The sequence below is a fragment of the Heterodontus francisci genome, chromosome 3 (assembly GCF_036365525.1).
Source record: "Heterodontus francisci isolate sHetFra1 chromosome 3, sHetFra1.hap1, whole genome shotgun sequence".
Taxonomy (NCBI): domain Eukaryota; kingdom Metazoa; phylum Chordata; class Chondrichthyes; order Heterodontiformes; family Heterodontidae; genus Heterodontus; species Heterodontus francisci.
Genome location: NC_090373.1, coordinates 162,344,346 through 162,364,345, shown reverse-complemented (window position 1 = coordinate 162,364,345; position 20,000 = coordinate 162,344,346). Strand labels below are relative to the sequence as shown.

At 45.9% G+C, this 20,000-nt stretch overlaps 1 protein-coding gene across 5 annotated transcripts in view; it reads left to right on the top strand.

The window, feature by feature from the left end:
* ak9 (adenylate kinase 9) overlaps positions 1 to 20,000 on the top strand; it is a 455,773-nt gene that overhangs the window by 80,793 nt on the left and 354,980 nt on the right. For all 5 annotated transcript variants that reach the window (XM_068027233.1, XM_068027231.1, XM_068027230.1 and 2 more), the window contains 2 exons: positions 2,064 to 2,208; positions 13,743 to 13,838. In XM_068027233.1, coding sequence (XP_067883334.1) covers positions 2,064 to 2,208; positions 13,743 to 13,838 — 241 coding nt within the window. The remainder of the gene's footprint in view (positions 1 to 2,063; positions 2,209 to 13,742; positions 13,839 to 20,000) is intronic.

Sequence of the window (20,000 nt, the reverse complement as noted above, 5' to 3'; positions counted from 1 at the left end):
TGTAGAGGGAGGGAGAGAGAGAGAGAAGGGGGCAGAGGGAGCGAGAGAAGGGGGCAGAGGGAGCGAGAGAAGGGGGCAGAGGGAGCAAGAGAGAGAGGGGGCAGAGGGAGAGAGACGGGGGTGGGCAGAGAGAGAGAGAGCAGAGGGGGGTAGAGAGCAGAGGGGGGTAGAGAGAGTGAGGGTGGGCAGAGAGAGGGAAGGGAGAGAGAGAGAATGAGGGGGACAGAGAGGGAGTGCAGAGAGAGAGGGCAGAGAGAGAGAGAGAGAGTGGGCAGAGAGAGGGTGGGCAGAGAGAATGAGGTGGACAGAGAGAGAGGGGGGGGTAGAGAGCAGAGCAAGGGGGTAGAGAGTACAGAGGGAGAGAGGGAGGGGTGCAGAGGGAGAGAGAGTGAGGGGGGGGCAGAGGGGGGGGGCAGAGAGCAGAGAGACGGGGGGAGCAGAGAGGGAGGGGGGCTGAGAGAGGGAGGGGGGCAGAGAGCAGAGAAACGGGGGGGGGCAGAGAGCAGAGAGGGAGGGGGGCTGAGAGAGAGAGAGAGAGAAGGGGGCAGAGAGAGAGAGAGGGGGCAGAGATGGGGGGGCGGTAAGTGAGAGAGGAGAGAGAGAATGGGCAGAGAGAGAGAGAGAGACAGGGGCAGAGAGAGAGGGGGGCAGATAGCAGAGAGAGTGGTGGGGGGGCAGAGAGAGAGCGAGAGAGGGTGGGCAGAGAGAGAGAGGGTGGGCAGAGATGGGGGGAGAGAGAATGAGGGAACAGAGAGAAAGAGGGGGACAGAGAGAGAGAGAGAAATAAATAGGGGCCGGGGGCAGAGAGAGGGGGCAGGGGGCAGAGAGAGAGAGCGAAGAGCGAGAGAGGGGGGCAAAGAGAGGGGTGCAGAGAGAGAGCGAGCGAGAGAGGGGTGCAGAGGGAGAGAAAGAGAGGGTTGCAGAGGAGGAGAGAGAGAGGGGGCAGAGAGGGAGAGAGTGAGAGAAAGTGAGCAGGGTGGGCAGAGAGAGAGAGAGCGAGGGCAGAGAGAGAGAAATAGGGGAGCAGAGAGAGAGTGGCGGGGGCAGAGAGGGAGAGATAGCGATGGGGGGCAGAGAGAGAGAGAGAAAAAGTGGGACACAGAGAGCGAGAGAGAGAGAGAGAGAAGGAGAGGGACAGAGAGGGAGAGAGAGAGGGGGCAGAGAGAGACTGAAAATGGAGAGAGAACAGCATAGAGCAGAAAGACAGGGGGCAGAGGGAGAGAGAGAAAGAAGGAGGGGACAGAGAGAGAGAGAGGAGAGGGCAGAGAGGGAGAGAAAGAAATAGGGGGCAGAGCTTTCGAGAGAGGGGGAGCAGAGCTATAGAGAGAGGGGGAGCAGAGCTATAGAGAGAAGGGTTGGGCAGGGATAGCGAGGGGTGGGCAGTGAGAGGGAGGGGGGCAGGGAGAGCGGTCGCAGAGAGAGAGAGGGTACGCAGGAAGAAAGGGGGGAGCGCAGAGAGCGAGGGGGGCAGAAAGAGAAGAGAGAGAGTGAAAGGAGCAGAGAGAGAGAGGGGGAGAGAGCGTGATCAAGATCACTCCTGACACAATGACATCAATCTGGAATACTCTGCATCACGACAACTTAGAGTAAACAGGCAGGACCTGTTTCCCCTAGCGGAGAGGTCAATTACCAGGCAGCACAGATTTAAAGTGATAGAAGGATTAGAGGGGACAGGAGGAAAAACCTTTTCACCCAGAGGGTGGTGAGTGTCTGGAATTCACTGCCTGGATCGGTGGTGGAGGCAGAAACTCTCAACTCATTCAAAAGGCACCTGGACCTTCACCTGAAGATTAGATTGGGCGGCTAGTTTTTTCAGCCAGCGCAGACATGATGGGCTGCATGACCTCTTTCTGTGCCATAACATCAGCTGATCTAGCACTAGCTGCTCTTGCCATTAAGAGGATCTTTGGAAGAAAAATTGCTGGATACTCTGACTCCTGCAGGTCATCCATTATCTGTGAAAATTGTCAAAAGTACTGGATGCATGATAATCAAGGTTCCTCTGTAAAAGCTTAGAAATCTGTCATCATTCAAATAATAACTGCTATAAAACAACTTTTCAGATTCTGGACGTATCCCAGCTTGTGGAGCCAGATCGACAGAGACTGCAGCTTGAGAATATTGAACAAATTCGGGCAGAAGCACTGCAGTCAGCATTAGTTACCATTAGAAATAAATTGGAAAAAACAATGTTAGAGAAAGCTCAAGGTAATTTAGGAAATAAATTTTTTTTAACAATCTAATTTTTAAACATAATATCAAGATTCAATGTTTCAATGATTCTGCCTTACATTTACTTTCCACATACAGCTTTTTATGTTTTTGAACTCTAGAATGATGGCCTTTGTTGCTTTCTCTGCCAATTTCTTTTCCTTTCCCACCTTTTATTTTATGAAAAGCAGTGACTTCTTGATTCTGATGGGCTAAAAAGAAAATCTTGCATTTATATAGTGCCTTTCATCACCTCAGGATGTTCCAAAGCACTTTACAGCCATTGAAGTACTTTTGAAAAACCCAATGAACTATTGAGAGCTCTCTTACCTGAAAAATTGGGAGCTGTATTTTTTATGTATGATGTTGAGGAAGAATACATTGTGAGGAAACAAGCAGACACTTCAAAACATCTGGGAGAAGAAGTGCTGCTGCAAAGGGAAGGAAAGGGAGATAAGTGAAGAGAGTTGGAGGAGGGAAGGGAAGGGATGAAGTTGGGAAGAGGAGGGGAATGGGAGATAATGATGGAAAGGAATTTGGGGAAAAGTAGGAGGCATCTAGCTGAGTGACTGAGGAAGAGGGGGTTGTACAGCATAGGCTGTCATCCGGCTCAGTGGAGATGGGTGGGGGGAGGGGGAGGGGGAGAGTTACACTGTGAGCCCAGATTACATGTCAGTGGAAAATAAACTGATAGGCCAATGTTGTACATCATTGAGGGGGATATACTGTAAATTGGTAAAGATGTGATTATAAAGGAGTTCTCATTACCAAGGAGAGAGGCAGCAAGCAGGTTGGGGACTGGTGGCGAAGAGAAAAAAATAATAGGTAGTACCCCATTAAGAATAATATGGAACTTTTAAATTGTTAATTTTTGAAAGGCTAAAACTCATCTGGCTCTCTTGATAGCTGACAGAGAGGACATTGAGAACTCAAATAAAAACAAGAAATGCTGGAACCACTCAGCAGGTCTGGCAGCATCTGTGGAAAGAGAAGCAGAGTTAACGTTTCGGGTCAGTGACCTTTCTTCGGAACAGCATCCGCAGTATTTTGCTTTTATTTGAGAACTCAAATTGCTGCAGAGCTACCAGTGGTCAGAATGTGGAACTGCAGACAGACACAAACCAATCTTTTGAATAGGGGAGACAGACGATGGTGTAGTGGTACTGTTACTGAACTAGTAATCCAGAGGCCCAGGCAAGGTCCCTGGCAACACGGGTTCAAGTTCCATCATGGCAGCTGATGGAATTTAAATTCAATTAATTAATTAATTAATTTTTGATGATCCATCTCGGCCTCCTCCTGAAGTCCCCAGCATCACAGATGCCAGACTTCAGCCAATTCGATTCACTCCGCGTGATATCAAGAAATGACTGAATACTGCAAAAGCTTTGGGCCCTGACAATATTCCGGCAATAGTACTGAAGACCTGTGCTCCAGAACTTGCCGCGCCCCTAGCCAAGCTGTTCCAGTACAGCTACAACGCTGGCATCTACCCTGCAATGTGGAAAAATTGCCCAGGTATGTCCTGTACACAAAAAGCAGGACAAGTCCAACCCGGCCAATTACCGCCCCATCAGCCTACTCTCAATCATCAGTAAAGTGATGGAAGGTGTCATCAACAGTGCCATCAAGCAGCACTTGCTTAGCAATAACCTGCTCAGTGACTCTCAGTTTGGGTTCCACCAGGGCCACTCAGCTCCTGACCTCATTACAGCCTTGGTTCAAACATGGACAAAAGAGCTGAACTCAAGAGGTGAGGTGAGAGTGACTGCCCTTGCCATCAAGGCAGCATTTGACTGAGTATGGCATCAAGGAACCCTAGCAAAACTGAGGTCAATGGGAATCAGGGGGAAAACCCTTCGCTGGCTGGAGTCATACCTAGCGCAAAGGAAGATGGTTGTGGTTGTTGGAGGTCAATCATCTGAGCTCCAGGACATCACTGCAGGAGTTCCTCAGGGTAGTGTCCTAGGCCCAATCATCTTCAGCTGCTTCATCAGTGACCTTCCTTCAATCATAAGGTCAGAAGTGGGGATGTTCGTGGATGATTGCACAATGTTCTGCACCATTCGTGACTCCTCAGATACTGAAGCAGTCCGTGTAGAAATGCAGCAAGACCTGGACAATATCCAGGCTTGGGCTGATAAGTGGCAAGTAACATTTGCGCCACACAAGTGCCAGGCAATGACCATCTCCAACAAGACAGAATCTAACCATCTCCCCTTGACATTCAACAGCATTACCATCTCTGAATCCCCCACTATCAACATCCTAGGGGCTACCATTGACCAGAAACTGAACTGGAGTAGCCATATAAATACCGTGGCTACAAGAGCAGGTCAGAGGCTAGGAATCCTGAGGTGAGTAACTCACCTGCTGACTCCCCAAAGCCTGTCCACCATCTACAAGGCACAAGTCAGGAGTGTGATGGAATACTGTCCACTTGCCTGGATGGGTGCAGCTCCAACAACACTCAAGAAGCTCGACACCATCCAGGACAAAGCAGCCCACTTGATTGGCACCCCATCTACAAACATTCACTCCATTCACCACCGACGCACAGTGGCAGCAGTGTGTACCATCTACAAGATGCACTGCAGCAATGTACCAAGGCTCCTTAGACAGCACCTTCCAAACCCGCGACCTGTACCAACTAGAAGGACAAGGGCAGCAAATACATGGGAACACCACCACCTGCAAGTTCCCCTCCAAGGCACACACCATCCTGACTTGGAACTATATCGCCGTTTCTTTACTGTCGCTGGGTCAAAATCCTGGAACCCCCTTCCTATCAGCACTGTGGGTGTACCTACCCCAAATGGACTGAGCGGTTCAAGAAGGCAGCTCACCACCACCTTCTCAAGGGCAATTAGGGATGGTCAATAAATGCTGGCCTGGCCAGCGTCGCCCACATCCCATGAATGAATTTTAAAAAAAAAATATCTGGAATTGAAAGCTAATCTCTGTACTGGTGCCGTGAAACTATCATCAAATGCCATAAAAACCCATCTGGTTCACTAATGTCTTTTCGGCAAGGAAATCTGCTGTCCTTACCTAGTCTGGCCTACATGTGACTTCAGGCTCTTAACTGCCCTGTGAAATGGCCTAGCAAGCCACTCAATTGTCGAGCAATTAGGGATGGGCAACAAATGCTGCCATTGTCAGCGACGCCCACATACCATGAAAGAATTTAAAAAAGGCTTTTTTGTGACTGAAAAATGAACTGTAACATAGGGTGAATGCTCTTTTGAGTGCCACCTATAGGCGACACAGACTATTGTAAAAGAATTGGTGGGGACACAATCTACATAGGTCACAAAATAGCCCACTATTCATGAAAGGAGGGAGAGAGAAAACGGGGAACGATAGGACAGTTAGCCTGACATCAGTGGTAGGGAGAATGCTAGAATCTAATCTTTAGGATTTGATATCAGGGGATTTAGAAGATCATAATATAATTAGGCAGATTTATGAAAAGGAAATCATGTTTGAAAAATCTGATTTTTTGAGGTCATAATTAGCAGGGATGATAGGAAGGAACCAGTGGATGTGGTGTATTTGGATTATTTTTAAAAAAAACATTTGATAAGGTGTCACACACAGAAGATTACATAAAGTTGGGGCAAATGGTATTAACGGTAACATATTAGCATCGATTTAGGATTGGTTAATGGCAGAAAACAAAGAGTAGGAATAAATGGGAAATTTTTGAGTTGGCAAGCTGCAGCTAGTGGGGTATGACAAAAATCAGTGCTTGGGCCTCAGCGATTTATTACTTATACTAATGACTTCGATGAGGGAACCGTGTGAAATATATCCAAATTTTCTGATAATACAAAGTTAGGTGGGAAAGTAAGCTGCAAAGAGGCTGCTAAAAGATATGGACAGGTTAAGTGAGTGGGAAATAACATGGCAGATGGAATATAATGTGGGCAAGTTTGAACTTATCCACTTGGTAGAAAAAGTAAGATGGGCAGAAGATTTTTTTAAATGGTAAGAGATTGGGAAATGTTGGCATTCAAAGAACCTGGGTGTCCTTCTACACAAATCATAGAAAGTTAACATGCAGGTACAGCAAGCAATCAGGAAAGTAAATGGTATGCTCGTTTGTTTTATTCTTTCATGGGATGCGGACATCATTGGCAAGCCCAGCATTTATTCCCTAGATTAATTGCCCCTGAGAAGGTGATGGTGAGTCATAGAACAATACAGCACTGAAACAGGCCCTTTGGCCCACCGAGTCTGTGCCGACCATCAACCACCCATTTATACTAATCCTACATTGATCCCATATTCCCTACCACATCCCCTCCTACATTAATCCCATATTTCCTACCATTCTCCTACCTACACTAGGGGCAATTTACAATGGCTAATTTACCTATCAACCTGCAAGTCTCTGGCGGCAGGAGGAAACTGGAGCACCAGGCGGAAGCCCGCGTGGTCACAGGGAGAACTTGCAAACTCCACACAGGCAGTACCCAGAACCGAACCCGGGTCGCTGGTGCTGTGAGGCTGCAGTGCTAGCCACCTTGAAACGCTCCAGTCCATGTGGTGTAGGTACACCCATAGCCTTTCTAACAAAGAGATTCGAATACAAGTGTAAGCCTTACTACAACTGTATAGGGCCATAAAGAGACCACACCTTGAGTACAGTGCATAGTTTTGGTCTCTTTACCTAAGGAAGGATATACTCGCCTTACTCCGAGGGAATGCAACAAAAGTTCACTAGACTGATTCCTAGGATGAGAGGACAGTCCAGTGAGGAGAGATGGAGCAGGATTTGCCTATATTCTCTGGAGGTTAAAAGAAAGAAAGGTGATCTTATTGAAACATGTAAGATTCTTAAGGGGTTTGACAGGGTAGATGCTGGAAGGATGTTGTCCCTGGCTGAGGAGTTTGGAACTATAGGTCAGTCTCAAATAACACATCAGCCATTTAGGACTGAGAAGAGGAGAAACTTCTTCACGCAAAGGGTTGTGAATCGTTGGAATTCTTTACTGCAGAGCTATGGATGCTCAGTCTTTGAGTATATTCAAATCGGTGATTGATAGCTTTTTAGATATTAAGTGAATCAAGGGATGTGGGGATATCGCAGGAAGATGTAGCTGAGGTAAAAGATCAGCCATGATCTTATTGAATGATGGTGCAGTCTCGAAGAACCAAATGGCCTACTCCTGATTCTAGTTAGATTAGATTAGAGATACAGCACTGAAACAGGCCCTTCGGCCCACCAAGTCTGTGCCGAACATCAACCACCCATTTATACTAATTCTACACTAATCCCATATTCCTACCAAACATCCCCACCTGTCCCTATATTTCCCTACCACCTACCTATACTAGTGACAATTTATAATGGCCAATTTACCTATCAACCTGCAAGTCTTTTGGCTTGTGGGAGGAAACCGGAGCACCCGGAGAAAACCCACGCAGACACAGGGAGAACTTGCAAACTCCACACAGGCAGTACCCGGAATCGAACCCGGGTCCCTGGAGCTGTGAGGCTGCGGTGCTAACCACTGCGCCACTGTGCCGCCCTTTGGGTATTGCATGTGGCAGAGTAAGAGGGAGTGTTTGGTGGAAAAGGAGTGGCCACCCAGTCATGTGCATTGTGGAAGGGCAGCAGAACATGTTGCCTGAGGCTTGACTGTATCTTGGTGAGAGGCGCACATCAGTCATTGTATAACCCCACACAGTACCTTGAAAGGGGCTGCATGCCGGAGGTATATGTGTGCTCCTTGGACCACTGGATTATCATCATCATTGTATAGATCTTGCCCCTGCTGGGAGTCTAACTTTGTTCATCATTGTGTCTGCAGGAGAAGACCACCCACAATTGAAAAGAGCATGCCAGGACCAGCAGTGGAGTGCTTTATCTCCATGCCTTGAGCCCAATGGAGGAGGAGGAGGCTATGGAACTGGCAGGGCAGCAAGGCTGCCTTTCCATAGCTGATGGTGAGGCAGATGTGCATGCTCAAGAGAGTAAGTGAGCATCTCCTGGGACAACCAGGGTGGATCTGCTACAAATGAGCCATGCTGTTCATGTGTTCATCACTGCATAAGTGGAGCTGCACAGTAGGGGAGGTTGGAATGTTGTGATGAGCAACCCTTAACCCTTCAATGTCTCTGTTCTCTCATGTAGATCAAGATGAGCAACAAGAACAAAGAGCTGGAGAAACTGGGGGACCCCCACCCACCTCTGAGGAGGAGGAAGGATCCTCAGAGGGTGCACAGTCACATCATTCCCCTGCACCCTCCACCAGCGCAGATACTTTCATGTCGGTGGGTATCCTGTCATGTTTAAATTCGGGCACACAACCTGGTGAGCACATCACAGACTGAGGCTTGGCTACATATTGGTGAGAGAGCTGATTGAGGCTACGACAGCCAAGACCACTGACAGTCATAAGACTGCTGAAGACCAGACCCATGCTGAGCCCCAGGCTGATGAGGTGCCTCTGGTGTCACCAACAACACGAGAAGTGCTCTAGTGAGAGATAAGCCAACATCTGGCAGAGTTGCCAGAGGTTCTGCGAACCCAAGTGCTACCATGTCTCTGATGGATGCACCTTTGGCTTACTCCATTGAGAGGTTGGTCGCCAATCAGTGGCTGCTGGAGATGTGCGCAGACCTGTACACCACTGCATTGTCCAGGAGCTCTATGCAGCAGTGGCAAGGCGAGAGGGGGACGAGGCACCTTGAGTCTCCACCAGGTCCACGTCCCTCTCAGGTCAGCAGGAAGGCACAAGTGTGCCTTAAAAGGGGAGAGAAGCGGCTGCCTTCATATCTGGGAGCAACTCTCAGGTGCTCCTGGTGTTGGCAGTAGCTCCAAAGCCCAGTGACGCCAGCACCTCCATCGTCCCCAATAGAGGAGGTCCCTACACCTGTGTAGGAGGCCCGCAGTATGTCAGGGCCCTCCATGTCTCAGGCAGCCAGAGGTCAACGGCAAGTTCATCTCAAATTGTGGGGCAGCAAGGTCAGCAGCCTGCCTCCACCTCAGCTGACAGTGCAGGGGGAGCACCACATAGGAGCACCCGTGAAAGATTTAAGAAGAGCACCTAGATGCGCTTTGGGTTTGCGGGTGAATGTTAAATCTGCATGGAAAGGGTTGTGTTTGGTGTCACACACAATAAAGAGGTACTATTATGTCACAACATCTCCCTCCTTTTATTAATGCCCTTTGGGATGACATTTAAACCCTGCCTGCGTGAATGGGCTGGAAGCGAGGGACCACGCCACGAGCGCTCAATGCTTCAGCCTTGCCACTGTGCAATGTGCACCTGGGCGCAGGGCCATGGAGCGCAAAACGAAGGAAGGCAACAACTGAGCTGCATTAAGTTACAGCTTTATTGTGATGGATATCGAAGGTAGTAAGGGTCATAAGGAGTGTGCATGTATAAGGGTGTCTCAAACTTCCCTTCCGTGTATTTCATTGCACCTTTCGTGCTGTCCCTGGGGACCTTCATCTTGCACTGCCTGGGCAGTATCTTCCTCCACATCCTCACCAACACAATCCATGATATCCTCACTGGACAATGTTTTCCCCCCTCTGTAGTGCCAAGTTGTGCAGTGCACAACAGACCTACCACAATCGCTGAGGCATACCAAGGGCTCTACCAGATCAATCCAGACAACGGAATCATATCGTGAGAGACCAATGGCCTGCTCAGTGATTGCTTGGGTAGCGGCAGGTGTTGTACCTCTCCTCTGCATCCACTCGCAGGGCTACAGGGATCGAGCCGGGGAATGAAACTGACTGCACAGCTCTGTGGAGAGCCAACGTGGACTTGATGGGCCGAATGGCCTCCTCTGTGCCATAAATGACTCAATGATTCCATGTGTGGGTTCCTCACAGGTGTAAGTACCCATGTCCTCAGTGGGTAACCTGTGCCTTCCAGTATCCATTCCTGAAGGCATGTGGGGGGCTGGCAAAGCTCTGGCATGTAGGAACCATGTAGAGACTTGTATGATCAGTTTGCGGTGGTCACAGACCAGTTGTACATTCAGTGAATGGAAGCCCTTCCTGTTGATGAAGGCTGCTGGTTTGTCTGCGGGCGCCTTGATGGGCACATGCTTGCAGTCTATCACATCCTGCCCTAGGGGGAATCCAGTGATGGCCCCATACCCGATGGCCCTCTTAGCTTGACTATTTGTTTGGATCATTGCAGTAGTGCACATAGTCACCTGCCCTCTTGAACATGGCATTTGTGCACCGATGTGCTGCAGACTGAGATCTCACACATATCTCCAGTGGATCCCAGGAAAGATCCAGAGGTGTGGAAGTTCAGTGCCATGGTGACCTTCAGTGCCACTGGCGTTGGGTGTCCACCATGGCACATGGGACTCAGCCGCCCTGTATCATGTCACACAGATCAGTGTTGGCCGCCCTGGAGAGGTGAAGCCTTTGTTGGCACTGCCTTTCGGACATCTGGATGTAATTGAGCCTCGGTCGGTAGACCCTCTTTAGAGGGTATCTTCTTCTACTCGCAGGAGGCTGTTGGCATGCTCCTCTGCACTCTTCTCTGGCATTCTGACTCCGAAGCTGGCCCTCCTGGGGGTGCTGAGGAGGCTGATCTCCTGTTCCCGGTGCCTGGACCTCCCTTCCTCTCTGCTGCTCCTTCTGCTCAACAGTGGCTCTGAAGCCAGGGTGAATGAGACCCATGACAGGTTGCCTCTCCCTGTGTGCATGGTCTTCACAGCCAACGGCCCCCACTTCTTACCCTCAGTTGTCACCTTGGAGGAGGTGGCACTTGCCTGATGGGACCCTGGCATGCCTCCCCTCCAGTATGGGCACTTTTGCACCTACTCCTCAGACCGATTCCTGATGCCCTCTCTCCTCCACCCTCCCTGGCATTTGACGTTGCCTCACCCGATGGCTTCCCTTTGCAGCCAGAACTGAACTCCTGCCTCCTTGTCGCCTCCTTTAAGTCAGCGAGGGTCCAATGGCCTGGTGTTCCTGTGCGCCATCAGCTAAATGCAAAATGGAGAATAAAATTGCTGTTAATTTGGTTCTTAACTACATTTATTACCTTCTTGCTGCATGAATGTGTGAAGTCTACCCTCCATGTCAGCTGCCAGCAGTAAAATACCCCGCCTCTGTCCTCATTCCCATAAAATTATGCCACGAGAATGGGACACATAGAATTAAAGCAGAAAACAATTGGAGAAACAGCTACAGGAAGAAAGACTTGTCAATTGTATAGTTCCTTAGTCATCATGGTGTTGTATGGATTTCATCCTAGCTTCTTAAAAGAAATGGCTAGTGAGATAGTTGATGCGTTGGTCTTAATTTTTCAAATTCCCTAGATTCGGCGAAAGTTCCATTCGATTGAAAAATAGCGAATGTAACTCCTTTATTCAAAAAGGGAGGGAGACAGAAAGCAAGAAACTACAGGCCAGTTAGCTTAACATCTGTCTTAGGGAAAATGTTAGAAGCTATTATTCAAGACGTTAGAGCAGGGCACTTAGAAAAATTCAAGGTAATCAGGCAGAGTCAATATGGTTTTGTGAAAGGGAAATCATGTTTAACCAATTTATTGGAGTTCTTTGAGGGAGTTACACGTGCTGTGAATGAAGGGGAACCAGTGATGTATTTAGATTTCCAGAAGGCATTTGATAAGGTGCCACATCAAAGGTTATTGCGAAAAATAAATGCTCATGGTGTAGGGGGTAACATTATTGGCATGGATAGAAGATTGGCTAGCTAACAGGAAACAGAGAGTAGGTATAAATGGGTCATTTTCTGGTTGGCAAAATGTAATGAGTAGTGTGCCACAGGGATCAGTGCTGGGGCCTCAACTTTTTACAATTTATAAAATGACTGATGAAGGGACTGAAGGTATGGTCGCTAAATTTGCTGATGACACAAAGATAGGTAGGAAAGTAAGTTGTGAAGAGGATGTAAGGAGGCTACAAAGGGATATAGAAAGGTTAAGTGAGTGGGCAAAGATCTGGCAAATGGAGTATAATGTGGAAAAATGTGAAACTGTCCATTTTGGTAGGAAAAAACATATTATCTAGATGGTGAGAGTTTGCAGTGCTCTGAGATGCAGAGGAAACTGGATGTCCTCGTGCATGAATCGCAAAAGGTTAGTATGCAGGTACAGCACCTAATTAGGAAAACTGATGGAATGTTATCGTTTATTGCGAGGGGAATTGAATACAAAAGCAGCGAGGTTATGCTTCAATTATACAGGGCATTGGTGAGACCACATCTGGAGTTCTGTGTACTGTATTGGTCTCCTTATTTAAGGAGGGATGTAAATGTGTTAGAAGCAGTTCAGAGACGGTTTACTAGACTAATACCTGGAATGGGCAGGCTGTCTCATGAGGAAAGATTGGACAGGCTAGGCTTATACCCACTGGAATTTAGAAGAGTAAGAGGTGACTTGATTGAAACATAAGATCCTGAGGGGTCTTGACAGGGTGGATGTGGAAAGGATGCTTCCCCTTGGGGGAGAATCTAGAACTCGGAGTCACTATTTAAAAATAAGGCGTTCCCCATTTAAGACGAGATGAGGAGAAATTTTTTCTCTGAGGGTCGTGAGTTTTTGGAATTCTCTTCCTCAAAAGGCGGTGGAAGCAGAGACTTTGAATATTTTTAAGGCAGAGGTAGATAGATTCTTGATAAGCAAAGGGGTGAAAGGTTATCGGGGGTAGGTGGGAATGTGGAGCAATCAGTTCAGCCATGAACATATTCATTGTCGGAGCAGGCTCGAGGGGCGGAGTGGCCTACTCGTATGTTAATATACAGAATTATTTATTAAGTGCAGTGACCATTATTTAAGTAAACCCAACAATTATTCTATGTCAATAACATCTGACATTCACAAGTTCATCTATGTTTTTGGTATTAATTGAAAGTTGGATGTTGGCTGGAACGCTGGAAAAACTTGGTTTTCTTTGGACAGTGCCTTGGGATCTTTACTGTCCACTTGAACCAAGAAGAGACAGATAGAAATTTATTTTAATGTCTCCTCTATTGGTGCTCTCTCAGAGTACACTGGAGTAGCCTATATCGTATGCACATGGAAGAAAGACACCATTTGTTTTCATCCATGAGCAGTGCAGGGATCAACTGTTTAATAATAAATAGATTGTGTGTTACATCATATAACTCTTGTCATATAAAATGTTCTATTTTGTACATGTTCGGTTCACTAGTGTGTTTTTAAACTTTGTTAGTTCTAGGAAAATGCAAAATTCGAATGTTCTGTACATTTCAATTATCTTGAAGCCCTTAATATTGCTTTACTTAGTCATCATGGTATTATATTGTAAACAAACTTTAACTTTAATTTGTTAACCCATTATTAACATACAAAACAGCTTGAGTGCTGGCTTCTTTATCCAGTGCTAGCTATAGAATACCTGGGCTATTTTGCTTTAATTAAAGAATGTCAGTGCAAGCCAGCTCTTTTTCTCATGATTTCACAAACATTTATTCTCAGCCTATGCATTACAGTAAAGAGACTATATGTTGTTAGAGACTTCTTATTAGTGATGGATACTTCTACCATTGTCTTCTACAGCTGAATTTGAATGGCAACAAGCTCAAGCAGAAACCTTGGAGACTGTAGTTATAACTGAAGAAGATGAGGAAGGTGGAGGTGTATCTAAAAGTAAAGGTACAGTTTCAGCCTAGCAGCATACATCCTTTCTGGTGATTAGATTACACTTGCCAAAGTTATCATAAACTTATTTAACCTACACTTGATTTTCTTAGCAGAATGTAGCATTGCAACTTGGACTACATATAGAAACAGTAATTACAAGTTGAAATTTAGTAACCTAAATCCCAGAACACATAAGTAACGCTAATAGATGTTCAGAGACTGACTTTCAAATCAAAGAATGATAGAGTGCCAGTAACAAAATTTACAAAAAATACGAATAAATTTAATTTTTATTATTTTAAGACATTCTTCTTCATTCCAAATATCCTCCAGACATCACTGGAATGAAGTGCAATACATGTACTTGTCCTTGGCAGGAGGAGGCGGAATGATTAAAAAAAAGTTTGAGAATTGAAAAAAGAAATAGTATATTTTAAGTAATCTTAAACATCATGTCAGACACATCAATTCTTGAACCTTACATAAAGAGAGCACACTCAGAAGATAGAATGTTTCTTGCTTCAATCCTCTCAAAGAGAGCTTAAATCTTTGCATCACATACTCAGTTGTTTGTTGGCCATGCAGGACACCACTAAATGTCGAATTTTCTTCAGGTTCTCCACTTGTACATCTTGGGTTCTGAAATTCTACAGAATAATTCTCGAGAAAATTGCATAATGTACCAAACTAACTACTTTCTGATGCCAAAACTACTTCGCCCAGCCCTCTGTTATTCCATGCCAGTTGGGCTGCTTTTACTTCAAGCTGCTGCACCTTATCTCCAAAGAAGTACTGACCAGCATCAGTCAATCTTCCTCAAAACAAATTATGGTACTAGTGAACCTATCCACTTCTGCCACACATGAGCTCTATGTGGAAGGACTATGTGACATTGATCCAGGATGTAGTGTCCCACCTTCATAAATACTAGGTGGTACAGGTGATTACAGTTCATCTCTTTCCCATTAGTGTGGACTGACACCAGCTAACTTCATCCTTCTATCAGTCTGGTCAGCTTTGCGCTCTCCACACGAACAAGTTTCCCTCTGTACTGGCCAATCATTTGGTTTCATGAAAAAAAGTCTTCAATACTGCTATCATTGTTGGTTTATGTGGACTGGTGATCTTTTTTTTCTTCCTTCTGGAGATTATGGGTGTTGTTAGTAAGGCCAGGATTGATTGATCATTCTGAGCTTCCCTGATGATGAGCCTTCTTGAATTACTGCAATCCATCTGATGAATGTGCTCCCACAGCACAGAATATCTTAGCTATCTAGCCTCTGACCTGCTCTAGTAGCCGTTGTATTTACATGGCTAGTCCAGTTGAGCTTCTGGTCGATGGCGACTCTTGAGGGGTTGATGGTGGAGAATTCAGTTTTGGTAATGCCATTGAATGTCAAGGGAAGGTGGGTAAACTCCTTTTTGTTGGAGATGCTTATTGCCTGATAGTTGCATGGTGTGAATGTTACTTGATAATTGTCAGCCCAAGCCTGAATGTTGTCCAGGTTTTACTTAGTGCAGGCATTCACTGTTTTATTATCTGTGGAGTTGCGAATGGAACGGACCACTGTGTAATCATCAGTGAACATCCCCACTTCTGAAGATAAGGCTACGACAGTGCCCTGAGGAACTTCTCTAGAGATGTCCTGGGGCTGAAATGATTAGCCTTCAGCAATCACAATCATCTTCCTTTGTTTTATGTATGCTTTCAGCTACTGGCTGATTTTCCTCCTAATCCCAATTGACTTCAGTTTTACTAATGCTCCTTGGTGTCACACCTGCTTGATTGCTGCCTGGAATTCAAGGGCAGTCACTCTCACCTCACCTCTGGAATTCAGTTCTTTTGTCCATGTTTGGAGCAAAGCTGTAATCAAGTTTGGAACTGAGTAGTCCTGTCAAAACCCAAATTGAGCATTCGTGAACAGGTTATTGATGATTAAGTACCACTTGCTAGCACTGTCGATGACTCTTTCCATCACTTTGCTGATGACTGAGAGTAGGTTGATAGGATGTTACTTGGTTGGGTTGGATTTGTCCTGCTTTTTGTGGACAGGACATATCTGGACAATTTTACATATTTCGTACATTCTGAGCTGTAGCTGTAATGGAACAGCTTGGCTAAAGGTGTGGCTGGTCTTGGAGCACAAGTCTTCAGCACTACAACTGGAATATTAGCAGGACTCAGAGCCTTCCCTGTACCCAGTGCACTCAGCTGTTTCTCTGATATTACATAGTGAATCACTTTCGTTGAAGACTGCCATCTGTGATGGTGGAGCCTCAAGAGAAGGCTGAGATGGATCATCCATTTGGCATTTCTGGCTCACGTGCTGGGCTCTGCCATCATTGACCATGGGGATGTTCTTGGAGCCTCCTGCTCCCTTTAGTTGCTTAATTGTCCACTACTAATCATCATTGGATGTTGCAGGACTGCAGAGCTTTGACTTGATCCATGTGGTTGTGGGGTTGCTTAGATTTGTTGATAGCATGCTGCTTGCAGTGTTCAGCATGCATGTGTTGTCTGTTCACTGGGTTGGCAGCTCACTTTTAGATGTGCTTGGTGTTGTTTCTGACATGCTTTTCCACGCTCCTCATTGAACGAGAGTTCATCATCTGGCTTGATGATGATGGAAGAATAAATGAGGCATATGCTGGGCCACAATGTTGGAAATTGTGGTGGAATTCTGCTGCTGCTGATCGCCTACAGGGCTTCCTGGATTCCAGTTTTGAGCGATCCTACTTACCTTGATGTTAGTGCCACAGAGCATGGTGGAGGGTGTCCTCAGTGCAGCAACAGGACTTTGCGGTGGTCACTCTTGCCAACTTTGTCATGGACAGATGCACCTGTAATAGGTAAATTGATCAGGCCAAGGTCAAATAGATTATTCCCTCTGGTTGGTCTCTCACTACCTGTCGCAAGCTCAGTCTCGCAGCTATGTTCTTTAGGACTTGACTAGCTTGGCCAGTGATGGTGCTTCCAGGCCATTCTTTGCGATGTTGAAATACCCCCCCCCCCCTCCACCACTTCGCATCTTGGAGTATATTCTGCACCCTCAGGAACATAGGAACATGAGTAGGCCATTCAGTCCCTTGAGCCTGTTCCACCATTAAATTCGAGCATGGTGGATCTGTATCTTAACTCTATTTAGCTACCTTTGTTACGTAACCATTTATACCATAGCCTCACAAATATCTAACAGTCACAGTTTTAAAATTTTCAAATGACCTAGTCTCAACAGCTTTTTGGGTGGAAGAGAGTTTCTGATTTCCATTACCCTTTGCATGAATACGTGCATTTCTCCTAAACACCCAGCTCTAATTTTAAGACTATGTCCCCTTGCTCTGTACTCCCCCACTAGAGGACATAATTTCCCTCTCTCCACCCTGTAAAATCCTTCAATAATCTTAAACACTTCAGTCAGATCACCTCTTAATCATCTCCTCTCAAGAGAATACAAACTTAGTATATGTAAACTGATCTCATAATTTAACCCTTTTAGCCCCAGTACCATTCTGGTGAATATGCACTTCACCCAATCCAAGGTCAGTATATCCTTCCTAAGATGTGATGCCAGATTTGGACGTAGTACACTAGGTTGGGTCTAACCAGAGCTTTATCTAACTTCTACAGCTTTGTAATACAGCCCCTTTGAGATAAAAGCCAACATTCCAGTAGTCCTTTGATTATTTTTCATATGTATCCACTAGCTTTTGGTGCTTGCTACCCTCAGAATTCCCTCAAAGTGGTGGTCAACATGTTGGAGTACTGATTCATTGGCCGAGAGAGTGTAGTAAATAGTAATCAGCAGGAGGTTCCCTTACCCATATTTACCCTGAAGCCTTGAGGCTTCATGAGGTCCGGAGTCAACGTTGAGGACTCCCAGGGATGCTCCCACTCAACTGTACACCATTGTACCTCACCTTTGCCAGTGGGACTGGACATGCTCACGGATGATGTTACAGGAAATAGAAAGCAATGGAGGTGAGCGAATTAAAAGAGACAAACAGAAATCCTGTCGAAGAGAAGAGTAGAACTTCTTCAAGGTGGGCATTCCTGGAAGTGAAGTGACAGTGAATTGAACACTAATACAAAAGCAAAATACTGCTGATGCTGGAAATATGAAATAAAAACAGAAAATGCTGGAAATACTCAGCAGATCTGGCAGCATCTGTGGAGAGAGAAACAGAGTTAATGTTTCAGGATTTTCATCAGCAGTATTTTTACTTTTGTATTAGTGTTCAATTCACTGTCACTGCACTTCCAGGAATGCCCAACTTGAAGAAGTTCTACTCTTCCCTTCAACAGGATTTCTGTTTGTCTCTTTTAATTTGCTCACCTCCATTGCTTTCTATTTCCTTTAACATCATCCCTGAGCATGTCCAGTTTTGAAGGGTCTTCTTCAGGTTATCACAGCAGTAGTTTTGAGCACAGGGGAGCCTGTTTCACTGATTAACTAGCTGCAAATTTCAAGAACTTTAATAAAAGTTTCTACAGATGCCCTTTCATGGCTTATTTGGTGAGAAGGCAAAAGAATTCCCTGATGGCTATGAATGCAATCAAGAGAATCACAAGCTATTTGAGGTATGACACCGAGAAAGAAAGACTTGCATTAACCCAAGGGGTCAACTTGGTTGTGTGGTCCAGGTAGGTATAGCACATGCTCCATTCCATACTCTATGCCATTCACGTCCAAAGCCTCATTTCCAGAGTTGTTCCCTACCCATCCATGACGTTTGTGTAAATGATCATATTGACATCCTGACATGATTGAGGTTGACTGACGGGTACTAGCAGTTTACTCTTTACTGAAAGCTTTCTGCATAACTACTTTTGACTGCCTGTCCTTCTCCGACTGCTGTAGCAGTGGCATATCAGCAACCTGGGGTTACCATTGACCAAAAACTAAACTAGATTAACATATAAATACTGTGGCTACAAGAGCAAGTCAGAGGCTAGGAATCCTCCGGCGAGATACTCACCTCCTGACTCTCCAAAGCCTGTCCACCATATACAAGTTACAAGTCAGGAGTGTGATGGAATACTCTGCACTTGCCTGGATGGGTGCAGCTCCAACAAATTTCAAGAAGCTCGACACCCTCCAGGACAAAGCAGCCCACTTGATTGTCACCCCATCCACAAACATTAACTCTCTCCACACTGACGCACAGTGGCGGCAGTGTACCATCCAGAAGTTGCACTGCAGCAATGCACCAAGGCTCCTTAGACTGCAACCTTTCAAACCTGTGACCTCTACCACCTAGAATGACAAGGGACAGCAGATGCCTGGGAACACCACCACCTGCAAGTTCCCCTTCAAGCCACACACCATCCTGACAGAACTATATTGCTGTTCCTTCATTGTCGCTGGGTCAAAATCCTGAAACTCCCTTCCTAACAGCACTGTGGGTGTACCTACCCCACATGGACTGCAGTGGTTCAACGTCAGTTCTCCACCAGCTTATCAAGGGTAATTAGGGATGGGCAATAAATGTTGGCTGAGCCAGCAACGCCCACATCCCATGAACAAATTTAAAAAAATTGCTTATCACAAAGTCACATTTTGCCATGCCTCTCGCTATTCTGCGACATTCTTCTTCGAGTGCCTCACTTTTTTTTATTCATTCACTGGATATGGGCATCGTTGGAAAGCCAGCATTTATTAACCATCCCAAATTAGCCTTGAGAAGGTGGTGGTAAGCTGCCATCTTGGACTACTGCAGTCTGTGTGGTGAAGGTACTCCCACAGTGCTCCTAATTAGGAATGGAGTTCCAGAATTTTGCGCCAGTGACAATGAAGGATTGGTGATATATTTTCAAGTCAGGATGGTGTGTGACTTGATGGTGATGTTTCCATGCTCTTGCTGCCCTTGTCCATCTAGGTCAGGGTTGTCCAACCTTTTCATTTGGGGGGGCTGGTGAGGCAATTTCTGAAAGATAAAGGCATTAAAATTTATTTTACTATTAATCAAATCAACAACATGTGCATTTTTGTGACAAAGCTTTAAATGTGAAGATTAATTTATTAACTTAGTTTCTCGTCACTATGTTGGACACTGATTTAGTGAGACACCTGGCATTTTTTTTGCTTGCACATGTAGCCAATGTTTGCCCGTACACGTAGCGATGCAGAGTATTCGGGATAGATGTCCATCTGTCAGGAGTGATTTTGATCTCTA